At 42.0% G+C, this 18,936-nt stretch overlaps 1 protein-coding gene across 7 annotated transcripts in view; it reads left to right on the top strand.

The window, feature by feature from the left end:
- Positions 1-18,936, top strand: part of LOC106573044 (membrane-associated guanylate kinase, WW and PDZ domain-containing protein 2) — a 324,009-nt gene that overhangs the window by 18,200 nt on the left and 286,873 nt on the right. For 6 of the 7 annotated variants that reach the window (XM_014147683.3, XM_045696840.2, XM_014147669.3 and 3 more), the window contains exon 2: positions 12,203-12,319. In XM_014147683.3, coding sequence (XP_014003158.3) covers positions 12,203-12,319 — 117 coding nt within the window. Of the gene's footprint in view, positions 1-7,141; positions 7,602-12,202; positions 12,320-18,936 lie in introns of those variants that run through there. The other variant, XM_045696843.2, reaches the window with a different exon arrangement.

Raw genomic sequence — 18,936 nt, 5'->3', positions numbered from 1 at the left:
TAAAATGGATTACATGTAGATTTTGTCACTGGCCTACACACAATACCCCATAATGTCAAAGTGGATTATGTTTTTTGAGATTATTTTACAAATTCATTGAAAATGAAAAGCTGAAATGTCTTGAGTCAATAAGTATTTAAAACCTTTTATGGCAAGCCTAAATAATTTCAGGAGTACAAATTTGCCTAACAGGTCACATAATAAGTGGCATGGACTAACTCTGTGTGCATTAATAGTGTTTAACATCATTTTTTAATGACTACTTCATCTCTGTACTCCACACATTGAATTATATGTAAGGTCCCTCAGTCGAGCAGTGAATTCCAAAACACAAATTCAACCACAAAGACCAGGGAGGGCTTCCAATGCCTCACAAAGAGGGGCACCTATTGGTAGATGGCAAAAAAACAGACATTGAATATTCCTTTGAGCATGGTGAAGTTATTACTTACAGTTTGGATTGTCTATCAATACACCCAGTCACTACAAAGATGCAGGCGTCCTTCCTAACTTAGTTGCAGAAGATGAAGGAAACCAGTAATGTACTGAACTATACTCTACTTTTCTTTACTGTACTATAAAATGCTTTCCAAACTTGTGTGAGAGACAGAGACTTTTCACACTCTTACTTTGACCACCAGACGACAGAAAGAAAACTGAAAAACGTGGTAATATACAGTCGTGGACAAAAGTTTTGAGAATGACACAAATATTAATTTCCACAAAGTTTGCTGCTTCAGTGTCTTTAGATATTTTTGTCAGATGTTACTATGGAATACTGAAGTATAATTACAAGCATTTCATAAGTGTCAAAGGCTTTCATTGACAATTACATGAAGTTGATGCAGAGTCTTTTTCAAGACCTCTGCAATCCGCCCTGGCATGCTGTCAATTAACTTCCATTCTTGCATAATCAATGCTTGGAGTTTGTCAGAATTTGTGGGTTCTTGTTTGTCCACCCGCCTCTTGAGGATTGACCACAAGTTCTCAATGGGATTAAGGTCTGGGGAGTTTCCTGGCCATGGACCCAAAATATCGATGTTTTGTTCCCCTTGCCACTTAGTTATCACTTTTGCCTTATGGCAAGGTGCTCCATCATGCTGGAAAAGGCATTGTTCATCACCAAACTGTTCCTGGATGGTTGGGAGAAGTTGCTCTCGGAGGATGTGTTGGTACCATTCTTTATTCATGGCTGTGTTCTTAGGCAAAACTGTGAGTGAGCCCACTCCCTTGGCTGAGAAGCAACCCCACACATGAATGGTCTCGGGATGCTTTACTGTTGGCATGACACAGGACTGATGGTAGCGCTCACCATGTCTTTTCTGAACAAGCTTTTTTCCGGATGCCCCAAACAATCGGAAAGGGGATTCATCAGAGAAAATGACTTTACCCCAGTCCTCAGCAGTCCAATCGCTGTACCTTTTGCAGAATATCAGTCTGTCCCTGATGTTTTTCCTGGAGAGAAGTGGCTTCTTTGCTGCCCTTCTTGACACCAGGCCATCCTCCAAAAGTCTTCGCCTCAATGTGCGTGCAGATGCACTCACACCTGCCGCTGTCATTATTGAGCAAGCTCTGTACTGGTGGTGCCCCGATCCTGCAGCTGAATCAACTTTAGGAGATGGTCCTGGAGCTTGCTGGACTTTCTTGGGCTCCCTGAGGCCTTCTTCACAACAATTGAACCGCTCTCCTTGAAGTTCTTGATGATCCGATAAATGGTTGATTTAGGTGCAATCTTACTGGCAGCAATATGCTTGCCTGTGAAGCCCTCTTTGTGCAAAGCAATGATAACGGCATGTGTTTCCTTGCAGGTAACCATGGTTGATTCCAAGCACCACCCTCCTTTTGAAGCTTCCATTCTGTTATTCCAACTCAATCAGCATGACAGAGTGATCTCCAGCCTTGTCCTCGTCAACACTTACACCTGTGTTAACGAGAGAATCACTGACATGATGTCAGCTGGTCCTTTTGTGGCATAGCTGAAATGCAGTGGAAATGTTATTTTGGGATTCAGTTCATTTGCATGGCAAAGAGGGACTTTGCAATTAAATGCAATTCATCTGATCACTCTTCAAGACATTCTGGAGTATATGCAAATTGCCATCATACAAACTGAGGCAGCAGACTTTATGAAAATTAATATTTGTGTCATTCTCAAAACGTTTGGCCACGACTGTACAGTACCAGTCAAAAGTTTGGACACACCTACTCATTCCAGGGTTTTTATTTTTACTATTTTCTACATTGTAGAATAATAGGGACAGCATCAAAACTATGAAATAACACATATGGAATCATGTAGTAACCAAAAAAGTGATTCTTCAAAGTAGCCACCTTTTGCCTTGATGACAGCTTTGCACACGCTTGGCTTTCTCTCAACCAGCTTCACGAGGTAGTCACCTGGAATGCATTTCAATTAACAGGTGTGCCTTTTTAAAAGTGAATTTGTTGAATCTCTTTCCTTCTTAAAACGTTTGAGCCAATCAGTTGTGTTTTGACAAGGTAGGGGTGGTATACAGAAGATAGCCCTATTTGGTGAAAGACCAAGTCCATATTATGGCAAGAACAGCTCACATAAGCAAAGAGAAATGACAGTTCATCATTACTTTAAGACATGAAGGTCAGTCAAACCGGAAAATGTCAAGAACTTTGAAAGTTGCTTCAAGTGCAGTCGCAAAATCCATCAAGCGCTATGATGAAACTGGCTCTCATGAGGACTGCCACAGGAAAGGAAGACCCAGTTATCTCTGCTGCAGAGGATAAATTAGAGTTAACTGCACCTCAGATTGCAGTCTAAATAAATGCTTCACAGAGTTCAACAGACATCTCAACATCAACTGTTCAGAGCAGACTGCGTGAATCAGGCCCTCATGGTCGAATTGCTGCAAAGAAGTCACCACTAAAGGACACCAATAAGAAGAAGAGACTTGCTTGGGCCAAGAAACACGAGCAATGGACATTAGACCGGTGGAAATCTGTCCTTTGGTCTAATTAGTCAAAATTTTAGATTCCAATCGCAGTGTCTTTGTGAGACGCAGAGTAGGTGAATGGATGATCTCCGCATGTGTGGTTCCCACCGTGAAGCATGGAGGAGGTGGTGTGATGGTGTGGGGGTGCTTTGCTGGTGACACTGTCAGTGATTTATTTAGAATTCAAGGCACACTTAACCAGCATGGCTACCACAGCATTCTGCAGCAATACGCCATCTCATCTGGTTTTCACTTGGTGGGACTATCAATTGTTTTTCAACAGGACAATGACCCAACAAACATCCAGGCTGTGTACAGGCTATTTGACTAAGAAGGAGATTGATGGAGTGCTGTATCAGATGACCTGGCCTCCACAATCATCCAACCTCAAACCAATTGAGATTGTTTGGGATGAGTTGGACCGCAGAGTGAAGGAAAAGTAGCCAACAAGTGCTCAGCATATGTGGGAACTCCTTCAAGGCTGTTGGAAAAGCATTCCAGGTGAAGCTGGTTGAGAGAATTTTGATTTGTTTAACACTTTATTGGTTACTACATGATTCCATATGTGTAATTTCATAGTTTTGATTTCTTCACTATTATTCTACAATGTAGAAAATAGCAAAAATAAAGAAAAACCTTTGAATGAGTAGGTGTGTCTAAACTTTTGACTACAGTACCAGTCAAAAGTTTCTCAAAAGTATAGACTCTTAGCTTTCATTTGACACCCAATTTGACATGCTCATATGAACTTCACATGTCACATAGTTACTTTTACATGGAAATGACCTTAACGCCTGCTGTAAACCACCATTCATTGGTAAATTATTTTAAGTGTTTCACCAAAATGTCAGAATTCAACATTACCCTCTTCCTCCTCGTCAGCACTGAAGGTTCAAACAGACAAAGTCCCCTTGCGAAGACTATATGGGCCCCACAGGCAGGCAGGCAGTCAGACAGCTGCAGGGAACTAACAGACTGTATATCTCAGACTGACAGAAAGTTATTTGTGTCCGAATGACAATTGACAATTAATGTAATGAATAATGACCTTTGACATGTCCGACTCCTCCCTCTCCTCATTTAACACAACCTGAACCCTAGAGGCAATTATTTAACAAAAGTTTAGTAAACTGAGCAATATAAAAACTTGCCTCCTTATAATGCACATTGTTAAAGAAAAGTTTCCAAATAAATTATAGTGTGAGATTATAATAAGGTTTACTGTATTTTTTGCTTTTTGCATGGTGGGTTTGCATTACAAAAATGTTGGACATTAAAAACCTCTATACTTATCTGGCAATGTAAACCAGGCTGTAAATCTCTGATTGAGAATGTTTCAGGCCTCCTTCCAGGAGCCTGATGATTCAAACAATATTCATGTTATGCTAATGTTTATTTCTTCTATGTTGAGGAGTGTGAAATAGTGCCATGTCAAAGGTCACCAGTCATCATTTGTTTATTTTTGTGTTATCATAAAAAAATGAAATAATTTCATAGCAATGTAAAGCATACATTCATTTAATTTGGACACAGTGTTTCCTGTCCTATTCTCCTGAATCTATGCTTTCCGTTAGGGTCTGTGTAGTTACTAGGTTTGAATGGCGGGAACCTGGTTATTGAGATTTACCAGAATATACCGCCCAAAACCACTCTCTTTTCCCGGGATAAATAACTGTGAGAAACCGGTAAATGATAATAAATTATTAATATGAACAGCATTGTGTGAAATTAAACTGTTAAATTATATGCGATGTCTAAATCTGTCTTTTCTACGACCTCTGCATGATGAATCATCAACACTCATGGTGGGGACAGACAGCCCATCTCAGTATGGAGTGCAGTTCACAATGCATGTAGACCTATCATCTCATCATTGTAACGTTTTATGTCTGTGGTACAGTAATATAAAGACTGAATACGCATATAATTTACCCATCTCCATCTGGCTTTCAGGGGTCACCTTCAGGTAATACATTCCATGCAGTATTAGCCGTATAATTAGCTAATTAATGATGGGTTATTTATAATAAGCTTCTAAATTATAGCCTCTGTCTCTTGCACAATACGAATGTACCTGTGCTCTGCTGGACTCTCCTTCATGGGACTCTCCTTGGAGTCCCATGCAGGAAAAACTAGACTAGAATAGCTTGCTGGACATAATTTTTTGCATTTCTTATACCAATGGAATATTCGCTGTTGTTTGCTCAACGTTAAATACAACAGCCAATAGAACACACGGGTAGTTTGAAAGAAGATTGAATGTGCAATGGCGGAAGGCTATAGCAGTTATTTATTCAGACCCATAGCCATTCAATCTTCCTTGATGAGAAGTGAAGGCCTTCTGCATCTAATTCTATTCCTACAGTATACTATTCAAGGATGTCATTAGAATGACAAAGATAAGGAAAACAAAATGTATTTAATTTACCTGTTGAAAGCAAGGAAGGAATGAAGCAACAACAGAGAGAGAAAGAGGAGGTAGGCTAATAACATTAAGGGACATTTTATGAAAGGTATATATCCGTCAGCCTACTGATTATACAAATAGGCCCTATTATTTCAAAATGAAAGTCAAATTTGCTAGTCTATACAGTGAGGGAAAAAACTATTTGATCCCCCTGCTGATTTTGTACGTTTGCCCATTGACAAAGAAATGATCCGTCTAGAATTTTAATGGTAGGTTTATTTGAACAGTGAGAGACAGAATAACAACAAAAACATCCAGAAAAATGCATGTCAAAAATTGTATAAATTGATTTGCATTTTAATGAGGGAAATAAGTATTTGACCCCCTCTCAATTAGAAAGATTTCTGGCTCCCAGGTGTCTTTTATACAGGTAACGAGCTGAGATTAGGGACACACTCTTAAAGGGAGTGATCCTAATCTCAGTTTGTTACCTGTATAAAAAACACATGTCCACAGAAGCAATCAATCAGATTCCAAACTCTCCACCATGGCCAAGACCAAAGAGCTCTCCAAGGATGTCAGGGACAAGATTGTAGACCTACACAAGGCTGGAATGGGCTACAAGACCATCGCCAAGCAGCTTGGTGAGAAGGTGACAACATTTGGTGCGATTATTCGCAAATGGAAGAAACACAAAAGAACTGTCAATATCCCTCGGCCTGGGGCTCCATGCAAGATCTCACCTCGTGGAGTTGCAATGATCATGAGAACGGTGAGGAATCAGCCCAGAACTACACAGGAGAATCTTGTCAATGATCTCAAGGCAGCTGGGACCATAGTCACCAAGAAAACATTTGGTAACACACTATGCCATGAAGGACTGAAATCCTGCAGTGCCCGCAAGGTCCCCCTGCTCAAGAAAGCACATATACATGCCCGTCTGAAGTTTGCCAACGAACATCTGAATGATTCAGAGGACAACTGGGTGAAAGTGTTGGAGGAGGAGGAATGCTGCCTATGACCCCAAGAACACCATCCCCACCGTCAAACATGGAGGTGGAAACATTATGCTTTGGGGGTGTTTTCTGCTAAGGGGACAGGACAACTTCACCGCATCAAAGGGACGATGGACGGGGCCATGTACCGTCAAATCTTGGGAGAGAACCTTCTTCCCTCAGCCAGGGCATTGAAAATGGGTCGTGAATGGGTATTCCAGCATGACAATGACCCAAAACACACGGCCAAGGCAAGAAAGGACTGGCTCAAGAAGAAGCATATTAAGGTCCTGGAGTGGCCTAGCCAGTCTCCAGACTTTAATCCCATAGAAAATCTGTGGAGGGAGCTGAAGGTTCGAATTGCCAAACGTCAGCCTCGAAACCTTAATGACTTGGAGATCTGCAAAGAGGAGTGGGACAAAATCCCTCCTGAGATGTGTGCAAACATGGTGGCTAACTACAAGAAACGTCTGACCTCTGTGATTGCCAACAAGGGTTTTGCCACCAAGTACTAAGTCATGTTTTGCAGAGGGGTCAAATACTTATTTCCCTCATTTAAAATGCAAATCATTTTATAACAATTTTGACATGCGTTGTTCTGGATTTTTTTGTTGTTATTCTGTCTCTCAAATGAACCTACCATTAAAATTATAGACTGATCATTTCTTTGTCAGTGGGCAAACGTACAAATCAGCAGGGGATAAAATACTTTTTTCCCTCACTGTACTTTGTAGGCTGCAAGCCTGCACCAGAATCGCATGTTTTCTCCCTGCTTTATCAAGGTTTGAATGAGGTGTGTATTTCCAGTCCCTTATGATACATTTTATCATCTGGATCTGCACCTCAGTGCACTACTGCCGTCAGTGAACAGGGGGCACTACAGGACTGTAGAACCCCTCTAACCAATCAGCATCCAGATCTGGATGAGCCCGGCTTCCCACTGGCAGATAATTTTTTCCTCTGTCGTCTCCCAATGGTCTCTATCTCTCTTCCCCCGTCTCCATTGTCGTTCCTGGGATATAAATTAGCTGCAGCGGGGGCTTTGTGCTGGAGCATCGGTAAAGAACCAGGGACAGAGGGACGTAGAGGCTGACCAAAACAGTAGAGGATGCTCCGTGTCTGGGCACAGGGCTAGAGGACGACTGGGAGGACAGGGCTCTCTGTGGATGTATACCTGTGGAGAACAGCGGACCTATTTTACCAGTCCTGCCAGCTGGGCCAGCTGCTGATGAGGTGCCTACGCTGTCTGTGCTGGTGTGTGTGTCCTTGCAGCTGTGCATGCGTGTGTATGTATGTGTTCAGCACTGATTGTGTCAGTCGTGATTTTCACACTCTGACCGGCTGATCATCTTTTCCCAATCAGCTACCATTTTTTGGTTGCTTTGCTCTTCTTTGTTCCTCTCTCTCCTCTCCTGCTCTAACCAGCAGACTTATGCTGTGGTCGAACTCACCAGTGCCTCAGAGCTTGGCTAAAATGGTGACCTTAATTTTTACATATGATGTTATTGATGAGGAAGAGCTATGTGGTTTTTCAGATCGAATCAGTACAGTTGTCATCGCCAGGGTTAGAAGCTGTGTGCATGTGTGTGGGTACATGTGTGTGTTTGATTTAGATCTGTGCAGTTTACCCTGTATAGAGGCAATGTTTCTGTGCGCGTATGTGTGTGAACATTTGCAAGCGTGTGTGGTCATGTGCACGGCTGTGCTTGAGTGTGTGTGACAGGGTTTGTGTAACTGTAGTGTGTGTGTGTGTGTGTGTGTGTGTGTGTGTGTGTGTGGCTCCTGTAAAAGCATTTCCTCTTTAAGGACAGTAAACATCATTGTCATTGTGTATGCATGAGTGGCTGGACATGTTTGTCATTTATACATGACAGTGCCAGTGGATAGGAAACAGTGTGTGTGTACTTAATGTAACCTTAGCTTGTACATACTTGTGAAGATGATATGAATGTCCTACTGAATGACGCCCCGGGAGGAGTCTCACACGAGGCCACCGGGAGGGCTGAGGGCCTCCGCCACATCGGCGGCACGGGAGGGCCGAGCCCCGTCCGTATTGGGGCCGCCGTCCGTAACGGCTTGGGACATATACATAGGCATCAACATCTGTGCCTAACTTAATATAATACATCAATAAAATCAATTTAGCCTCAAATAAATAATGAAACGTGTTCAATTTGGTTTAAATAAGAAAGCTAATGTTTAAGTTCCTTGCTCAGAACATGAGAACATATGAAAGCTGGTGGTTCCTTTTAACATGAGTCTTCAATATTCCCAGGTAAGAAGTTTTAGGTTGTAGTTATTATAGGAATTATAGGACTATTTCTCTCTATACAATTTGTATTTCATATACCTTTGACTATTGGATGTTCTTATAGGCACTTTAGTATTGCCAGTGTCAACAGTATAGCTTCCGTCCCTCTCCTCGCTCCTAGCTGGGCTCGAACCAGGAACACATCGACAACAGCCACCCTCGAAGCAGCGTTACCCATGTAGAGCAAGGGAAACAACTCCTCCAAGTCTCAGAGCGAGTGACGTTTGAAATGCTATTAGCGCGCACCCGCTAACTAGCTAGCCATTTCATATCGGTTACACCAGCCTAATCTTGGGAGTTGATTAGGCTTGAAGTCATAAACAGCGCAATGCATTGCGAAGAGCTGCTGGCAAAACGCACGAAAGTGCTGTTTTGAATTAATACTTACGAGCCTGCTGGTGCCTACCATCGCTCAGTCAGACGGCTCTATCAAATCATAGACTTAATTATAACATAATAACACACAGAAACACGAGCCTTAGGTTATTAATATGGTCGAATCCGGAAACTATCACATTTATTCTTTCAGTGAAATACGGAACCGTTCCGTATTTTATCTAACGGGTGGCATCCATAAGTCTAAATATTCCTGTTACATTGCACAACCTTCAATGTTATGTCATAATTATGTAAAATTCTGGCAAATTAGTTCGCAACGAGCCAGGCGGCCCAATCTGTTGAATATACCCTGACTCTGCGTGCAATGAACGGAAGAGAAGTGACACAATTTCACCTGGTTAATATTGCTTGCTAACCTGGATTTCTTTTAGCTAAATATGCAGGTTTAAAAATATATACTTCTGTGTATTGATTTTAAGAAAGGCATTGATGTTTATGGTTAGGTACAGTCGTGCAACGATTGTGATTTTTTTGCAAATGCGCTTTTGTTAAATCATCCCCGGTTTGGCAAAGTTGGCTGTCTTTGTTAGGTAGAAATAGTATTCACACAGTTTGCAACGAGCCAGGTGGCCCAAACTGCTGCATATACCCTGACTCTGTTGCAGAGGTGACACATTTTCCCTAGTTAAAAGAAATTCATGTTAGCAGGCAATATTAACTAAATATGCAGGTTTAAAAATATATACTTGTGTATTGATTTTAAGAAAGACATTGATGATTATGGTTAGGTACAAGTTGGAGCAACGACAGTCCTTTTTTCGCGAATGCGCACCGCATCGATTATATGCAACGCAGGACAGGCTAGATAAACTAGTAATATCATCAACCATGTGTAGTTAACTAGTGATTATGATTGATTGATTTGTTTTTTATAAGAAGTTTAATGCTAGCTAGCAACTTACCTCGGCTTCTTACTGCATTCGCGTAACAGGCAGGCTCCTCGTGGAGTGCAATGTAAAGCAGGTGGTTAGAGCGTTGGACTAGTTAACCATAAATTTGCAAGATTGAATCCCCAAGCTGACAAGGTAAAAATCTGTTGTTCTGCCCCTGAACAAGGCAGTTAACCCACCGTTCCTAGGCCGTCGTTGAAAATAAGAATGTGTTCTTAACTGACTTGCCTAGTTAAATAAAGGTTAAAAAATTCATAATAATAAATAAAATCGGCCACAATCAGTGTCCAAAAATACCGATTACCGATTGTTATGAAAACTTGAAATCGGCCCTAATTAATCGGACATTCCGATTAATCGGTCGACCTCTAGTTCAGATTGCACACAGGACGCTCTGGCCGAGGAGTAGGTTTGATCCGAGCGTTCTGACCTAACAACAGAAGTCAAGAACCCAAGTTAACTGGCTAACAATGGCTAGCTTGCTAGCTACTTCCAGGCACAAATGAGAGAATAGCTCACTCTGACCATTGGGATTATGAACCATAATCCCAACTAATAACGTTACTACCCTGCATTAATCTGCAGGTAGCTAACCAACCAGGTTAAATGTTAGCTAGCTGACATTAGGCTATAACTAGCAATGCAAATGGCTCTGAGATACGAGTAATATTACTACACAGATCATACAAGTAATGTTAGCTAGCTAGCCAGCCAGCTAACATTAGCTAGCTAACAGTACACTTTAACTTAGAAACATGTAATATCTGAAAATGTAGCTAGCTAGACTCTCTTACCCGTATACATGGATGGACGCTTCTCCCTCTGTCACGATTCCATGGTTGCCCTGAGTTTGAAGATGTCATCTGGAGCCAGGTGTTTTATACAACCGCTTTCTGTGTGTTCTCTTTTCGACTCCGTCTGCATATTTGCAATCAAATGGCAGAGTTTTCTCCATCTCCTTAGCTATCATACTCTGATTCCACTGATTTCTGAACTCGGTCCTCCAGAAAGTGGAGAGCAACACTTATGCAGTTCTACTATGAGATATCTTAAAAAAAAAAAAAAGTTAGAAAGGATTACCTACACATACTGACCAGTTCATATTATAGACAGAAGTGCGCTACATGGCAGACCAATCCGAACTCATCTCTCGTCATGTCCAGCCCACTCATTATCTCAGCCAATCATGGCTAGCGGGAAGGTTGCTGTATTTTTCCGTGACTAAACCAACTAGGCTCGTAATTTAACTATTTTATTTGTATTTACAGATGGCATACAAGTTTGTTATTAAGGCACATGAAAGTTTGCATGTTCCAGAAAGTATTTCTGTCATAAAATGAATTTTGATAAAAAACGATTTTTAAGTTCAAATGGCACTCCTGTGAAGTAGTGACGCGCGACATACGCCTAGTTTCCTGAAACAAGTCACAAATGTGTTTATGTAAATTAACGGTCAATTACCGTGACACCGGCAGTTATTTGCTTGACAATCTCCGGCTGACAAAATTTCATGGCCGCCACAGCCCTACCTGCATGTTAAATGTTGGGTAATATGATGTGTAGTTAGGGGTGGGGATGGGGGTGCGGAGACATGTGAATGCGGAGTATGGTGTACTTGTCATGTTGTTCTTTTGGAATTGGTAGTGCAAGATACAGGCCTTGTAATGTGGAGACATTTTAGTGGGAGAGGTTTGGGGCGTGTGGTGTAGTCTATGGTGTATGGTGTACACAATGGGTTTCAAATTCAATTCCCGGAGGACCATTTGTCTGCGGGTTTTTGCTCCTCCCTTGTACTTGATTGGTCAGTTAAGGTCAATTGATTAGTTAGGAACGCACCTCACCTGGTTATTTAGGTCTTTATTGGACACAAAATTAAAGTCCCTCAAGGAATTGAGTTTTTTCCCCCCTGGTGTACACTGAAGTTTTACTAGGGTTTGTCATGAGATGTAGGGATGAGGTGATACACTGCCAGATTGAGACTCAATGCACTCTGTCAGACTCAGTACACTACGTCAGTGAGATGTGATATAATAGGCCTCTGTCCATGTCCCCCTCAGTTACACAATTACTGTGATGTGTGTTTGTGTTTTACTACGTGTTAGTTTGTGTGTGTGTATGCGCCTGCCTTCCTGCACGTGTTTGTGTGTGAGTGTGTGCGTCTGCTTGCCTGCTTGTGTGTTTTTTAGTGTGTATTTTAACCTTGTCTGTGTGTGTGTGTGTGTGTGTGTGTGTAGGGGGCATGGTGGATAAGGACCTCCGGCACTACCTCAATCTGCGCTTCTCCAAGGGTTCCGTGGACCACGACCACCAGCAGATCATCAGAGACAACCTCTACCTCCGCACCGTACCCTGTGAGTCAACACATACACACACAGTCAGACAGACAGACACCCACAGACACACACACTAAAAGACACACGCGTAGACACACGCACGGTTGTCATAACCTACCTCCGCATCTGACCCCTGACCATAGCAGAACACTAGGGATGAATTTCATTATTTATCCTGTCCTTGAGCTCTCTCTCTTTCTCTCCTTGACATTAACAAATGGACAGGTGGAGGCCAAATCCCTGTAGGCATCCTACATATCCCTTTCACTCGACTTGTGTTGTGTGACTATTGAGATGCACCCGACCTGTGTTTGAGGTGCGGTGAGACGATTGAGACCCAGCAACTATCCCAACTATTGAGATGCAGGACATACAGTATAGGCCATATTTGGTTTATTTTAATATTTTTTTCCAAGGTGGTTGATGCTAGATGTGCTAGGTAACGGTTGTCTTTTTTTTTATATCGAACAGGCTGTGTCTGAAATGTCACCATTTTCACTACTTATGGCTACTATGTAGGGAATGTGTTGCCATTTCCGATGCACTCTGTGTGTGAAGATTTACCAGACTACTCTGGTAATACATAAGGAGCCATAGAAAATACTTACCTGCGTGAGGACAAAGCCTCTAGCAAGAGTTGTAAAAAAAATGGTCCAAACGTTTAAGTTTCAGGGCAACAAAGAGAGCCTTGAATGCTCTAGACATGCTATATGAATCCTGAATGAATAGTCTACCTATACTGTTGCTTTGCGTTAAAGGGTCTCTCTTTCTCTCTCTCTCTTCCTCTCTCTCTCTTCTTCCTCTCTCTCTCTCTTCTTCTCTTAAATGTTTTTCTCTCTCCTCTTATTTGGTGTATTTTCAGTGTTCTCTCTCCTCTGATTTAGTGTATTTTCAGTGTTTCTCTCTCTCTCTCTCTCCTCTGATTTGGTGTATTTTCAGTGTTTCTCTCTCTCTCTCTCCTCTTATTTGGTGTATTTTCAGTGTTCTCTCTCCTCTGATTTAGTGTATTTTCAGTGTTTCTCTCTCTCTCCTCTGATTTGGTGTATTTTCAGTGTTTCTCTCTCTCTCTCTCTCTCTCCTCTTATTTGGTGTATTTTCAGTGTTCTCTCTCTTTCTCTCTCCTGACTTTGCTTGGTGCTCCATTACTGCACACGCTCAGTATCTCTTTTTCTTTCTCTCTTTTTTCTCTCTCTTGCTCCCTCACCCATCGGTCGCCAAGCTCTCTTTCCATGGCAACCAGCCTCGTCTCAGTCCTGCGTTGCCATGACGCCCTGCTGCCCCTCCCCCACCCCTGCACACAGAACGTGCACAGTATTAAAGACCCAATGCAGTCGTTTTTATAAAAATATCAAATCAGTTCTGGGTAACAACTGAGTACCTTACTGTAATAGTTTCCCATTTAAAATTGACGAAAATAGCTTTTTAGCAAATAACTATTTAGCAAGCAAACATTTTGCTAGGACTGTCTGGGATTGGTCTGAGTGGGGAGGGCAAAACTAGCTGTTATTGGCAGAGAAGTTTGGAACTCTCTTTGTTATTGGTCTATTAACCAATTTACCTGCATAATGATGTCACCATGCAAGCCGAAACTCCTGCCCACACAAACCTGCTGATTTTAGAAGATCAGGAAAAAACACTGATCACAGTTTTTACAGTGTTAGTTTCATCAGCTGTTGTACAAAAGCCAGGTAAAACATAATTTGAACTGCACTGGACCTTTAACACACACACATAAATCAAAGTCACACACACACACACTGAGTGTACAAAACATTAAGGACACCTGCTTTTTCCATGACATAGACTGACCAGGTGAATGCTGTGATCCGTTATTGATGTCACCTGTTAAACCCACTTCAATCAGTGTAGATGAAGGGGAGGAGACAGGTTGAAGTAGGATTTTTAAGCCTTGGACAATTGAGACATGGATTGTGAGTGTGTGCCATTCAGAGGGTGAATGGGAAAGACCAAAAAATGAAGTGCCTTTGAACGGGTTATGGTAGTGGGTGCCAGGCTCACCGGTTTGTGTCAAGAACTGCAATGCTGCTGGGTTATTCACACTCAACAGTTTCCCGTGTGTATCAAGAATGGTCCACCAGGCAAAGGACATCCAGCCAACTTGACACAACTGTGGGAAGCATTGGAGTCAACATGGGCCAGCATCCCTCTCGACACCCAGATGATATGAGGCTGTTCTGAGGCTCAACTGAGGGCAAAAGGTGTTACCAATGTTTGGTATATATCCATATACTCAGATGGATAAAAAATGCAACAGTCTGACTCTGACGTCTTTCCTCTGTGTGTGAGATATAGAGTGCTTAGTGACAGGTTCTGCCATGTCACCTATAAGAGCATGACAGTCTGACAGGTGTGCGCGTGAGCCCTTTTAGCTCATATGGATGTCTGTCCAGAGGCCTTTGTATTTTGTTTGTCGTTGCCGTGGGGAAGCGATGTCATTGCTTTGATTCTGTTTCCACCAGCACTCTTCTGTCAATATGCGCACGCACACACGCACGATAGGGATGTGACAAATGTAAAAATTATCTTAACGTTTACATGCATGGGACATCATGTCCCACTATTTTTCATCAATGTAATGGCTCGTTGCAGTGATGTATGACAGCGTGTTCATAGAAATCCAACAATCTGTTATTAACGCCACATATGGGGTGTCTGAGAGCTCGTGCTTTGTACTGGCAGAGGAATCATTGTACAATTTCTCCATCCTGGCCGTCACCGTTGACTTTTTCCTTGACTTTTTCCACATTTTGTTACGTTACAGCGTTATTCTAACATTTATAAAATAATATTTTTCCTAATAAATCTACACACAATACCCCATAATGACAAAGCAAAAACAGTTTTTTAGACATTTGATCATGCTTGAGATGTTTCTACAACTTCATTGGAGTCCACCTGTGGTAAATTCAATTGATTGGACATGATTTGGAAAGGCACACACCTGTCTATATAAGGTCCTACCGTTGACAGTGCATGTCAGAGCAAAAACCAAGCCATGAGGTTGAAGGAATTGTCCGTAGAGCTCATAGACAGGATTGTGTCAAGGCACAGATCTGGGGAAGGGTTCCAAAAAATTTCTGTAGCATTGAAGGTCCCCAAGAACACAGTGGCCTCCATCATTCTTAAATGGAAGATGTTTGGAACCACCAAGACTCTTCCTAGAGCTGACCGCCCGGCCAAACTGAGCAATCGGGGGAGAAGGGCCTTGGTCAGGGAGGTAACCAATAACCCGATGATCACTCTCACAGAGCTCCCACGTTCCTCTGTGGAGATGGAAGAATCTTCCAGAAGGAAAACCATCTCTGCAGTACTCCACCAAATGGGCCTTTATGGTAGTGGCCAGCTGGAAGCCACTCGTCAGTAAAAGGCACATGATAGCCTGCTTGGAGTTTGCCAAAAGGCACCTAAAGACTCTCAAACCATGAGAAACAAGATTATCTCGTCTGATGAAACCAATGTTGAACTCCTTGGCCTGAATGCGAAGCGTCAGGTCTGGAGGAAACCTGGCACCATCTCTACGGTGAAGCATGGTGGTGGCAGCATCATGCTGTGGAGATGGTTTTCAGCGGCAGGGACTAGGAGACCAGTCAGGATCAAGGAAAAGATGTACAGAGTAAAGTACAGAGAGATCCTTGATGAAAACCTCCAGAATGCTCAGGACCTCAGACTGGGGCAGAGATTCACCTTCCAACAGCACAACGACCCTAAGCACACAGCAAAGACAATGCAGGAATGGCTTCGGGACAAGTATCTTAATGTCCTTGAGTGGCCCGGCCAGAGCACGGACTTCAACCCGATCAAACATCTCTGGAGAGACCTGAAAACAGCTGTGCATCAACGCTCCCCAACCAACTTGACAGATCTTCAGAGTATCTGCAGAGAAGAATGTGAGAAACTTCCCAAATACAGGTGTTCCAAGTTTGTAGCGTCATACACAAGAAGACTCGAGGCTGTAATCACTGCCAAAGGCGCTTCAACAAAGTACTGAGTAGAGTCTGAATACTTACAGTTGAAGTCGGAAGTTTACATACACCTTAGCCAAATACATTTAAACTCAGTTTTCAGAATTCCTGACATTTAATCCTGGTAACAATTCCCTGTCTTAGGTCAGTTAGAATCACTACTTTTATTTTAAGAATGTGAAATGTCAGAATATTAGTAGAGAGAATTATTTATTTCAGCTTTTATTGCTTTCATCCCATTCCCAGTGTGTCAGAAGTTACCATACACTCAATTAGTATTTGGTAGCATTGCCTTTAAATTGTTTAACTTGGGTCAAACGTTTTGGGTAGCCTTCCACAAGCTTCCCACAATAAGTTGGGTGAATTTTGGCCCATTCCTCCTGACAGAGCTGGTGTAACCGAGTCAGGTTTGTAGGCCTCCTTGCTTGCACACACTTTTTCAGTTCTGCCCACAATTTTCCATAGGATTGAGGTCAGGGCTTTGGGATGGCCACTGCAATACGTTGACTTTGTTGTCCTTAAGCTATTTTGCCACAACTTTGGAAGTATGCTTGGGGTCATTGTCCATTTGGAACACCAATTTGTGACCAAGCTTTAACTTCCTGACTGATGTCTTGAGATGTTGCTTCAATATATCCACACTATTTTGTGAAATGCACCTGTCCCTCCTGCAGCAAAGCACCCCCACAACATGATGCTGCCACCCCCGTGCTTCACGTTTGGGGTGGTGATCTTCGGCTTGCAAGTGTGTTCTTCGGCTTCTCCAAAATGTACGATCTTTGTCCCCATGTGCAGTTGCAAACCGTAGTCTGGCTTTTTTATGGCTATTTTTGAGCAGTGGCTTCTTCCTTGCTTAGCGGTCTTTCAGGTTATGTCGATATAGGACTTGTTTTACTGTGGATATAGATACTTTTGTACCTGTTTCCTTCAGCATCTTCACAAGGTCCTTTGCTGTTGTTCTGGGATTGATTTGCACTTTTCGCACCAAAGTACGTTCATCTCTAGGAGACAGAAAGCGTCTCCTTCCTGAGTGGTATGACGGCTGCGTGGTCCCATGGTGTTTATACTTGCGTACTATTGTTTGTACAGATGAACGTGGTGCCTTCAGGTGTGTGGAAATTGCTCCCAAGGATGAACCAGACTTGTGGAGGTCTACAATTTCCTTTCTGAGGTCTTGGCTGATTTCTTTTTGTTTTCCCATGATGTCAAGGAAAGAGGCACTGAGTTTAATATTTTTTTTTTATTTAACCTCTATTTAACCAGGTAAGCTAGTTGAGAACAAGTTCTCATTTACAACTGCGGCCTGGCCAAGATAAAGCAAAAGCAGTGCGACAGAAACAACAACACAGATTTACATGCAATCAACAAGCGTACAGTCAACACAATATAAAAAAAAGAGTCTATATACAGTGTGTGCAAATGTCATGAGGAGGTATGGCAATAAATAGGCCATAGTAGCAAAGTAATTACAATTTAGCAGATTAACACTGGAGTGTTAGATGAGCAGATGATGGTGTGTAAGTATTGATACTGGTGTGCAAAAGAGCAGCAAAGTAAATTAAAACAATATGGGGATGAGGTAGGTAGATTGGATGGACTATGTACAGCTGCAGCGATCGGTTAGCTGCTCAGATAGCTGATGTTTAAAGTTAGCGAGGGAAATGTAAATAGGCCTTGAAATACAGCCACAGGTACACCTCCAATTGACTCAAATTATGTCAATTAGCCTATCAGAAGCTTCTAAAGCCATGATATCATTTTCTTGAATTTTCCAAGCTTTTTAAATGCACAGTCACCTTAGTGTATGTAAACTTCTGACCCACTGGAATTGTGATACAGTGAATTATAAGTTAAATAATCTGTCTGTAAACAATTGTTGGAAAAATGACTTGTATCATGCGCAAAAAAGATGTCCTAACCGACTTGCCAAAACTATAGTTTGTTAACAAGAATTTTGTGGAGTGGTTGAAAAACGAGTTTTAATGTCTCCAACCTAAGTGAATGCAAACTTCCGACTTCAACTGTATGTTATATTGATATTTCCGTTTTTTTTTTTTTAAACTGTTTTTGCTTTGTCTTTATGGGGTACTGTGTGTAGATTGAGGGATAAAAAAAATAAACAAAATGTGGAAAAAGTCAAGAGGTCTGAATACTTTCCGAATGCACTGTATGCCACCTGGGTATTGAAGCAGACATCGTATACCATTGGCAAAGGCTGCATATCAACTGCAATCATTTCTGTATTCAGTGTAGTGATTTTCTCACTTTGTCCCTTTTTCACTTCTTTTGTGTGAAGTGCCTGTTTAATGTCTGTTGTTGAGGGCCTGCGCTGCTCCCTGCGCTGCTCCCAGCTACCTTTCAAAGACCATGACAGTTATTCTGACCATTTGATATTTCAATTGTAAATTAATGCATTTATTATGTTAAAAACCTCTTATGGACAGGCGTTCCGCTCGCCTCGCCAATATCCAATGGTAGCGCCTGGCGTGAAATACGAAAAACCTTTAAAAATGCTATAATTTCAATTTCTCAAACATATGACTATTTTACACCATTTGAAAGATAAGACTCTCCTTTATCTAACCACATTGTCCGATTTCAAAAAGGCTTTACAGCGAAAGCAAAACATTAGATTATGTCAGGAGAGTACCC

Source organism: Salmo salar, chromosome 16 (assembly GCF_965601325.2).
Source record: "Salmo salar chromosome 16, fSalSal1, whole genome shotgun sequence".
NCBI lineage: Eukaryota > Metazoa > Chordata > Actinopteri > Salmoniformes > Salmonidae > Salmo > Salmo salar.
Note: the sequence above shows the minus strand (reverse complement) of the source record. Positions and strands in the feature narration are given on the sequence as shown.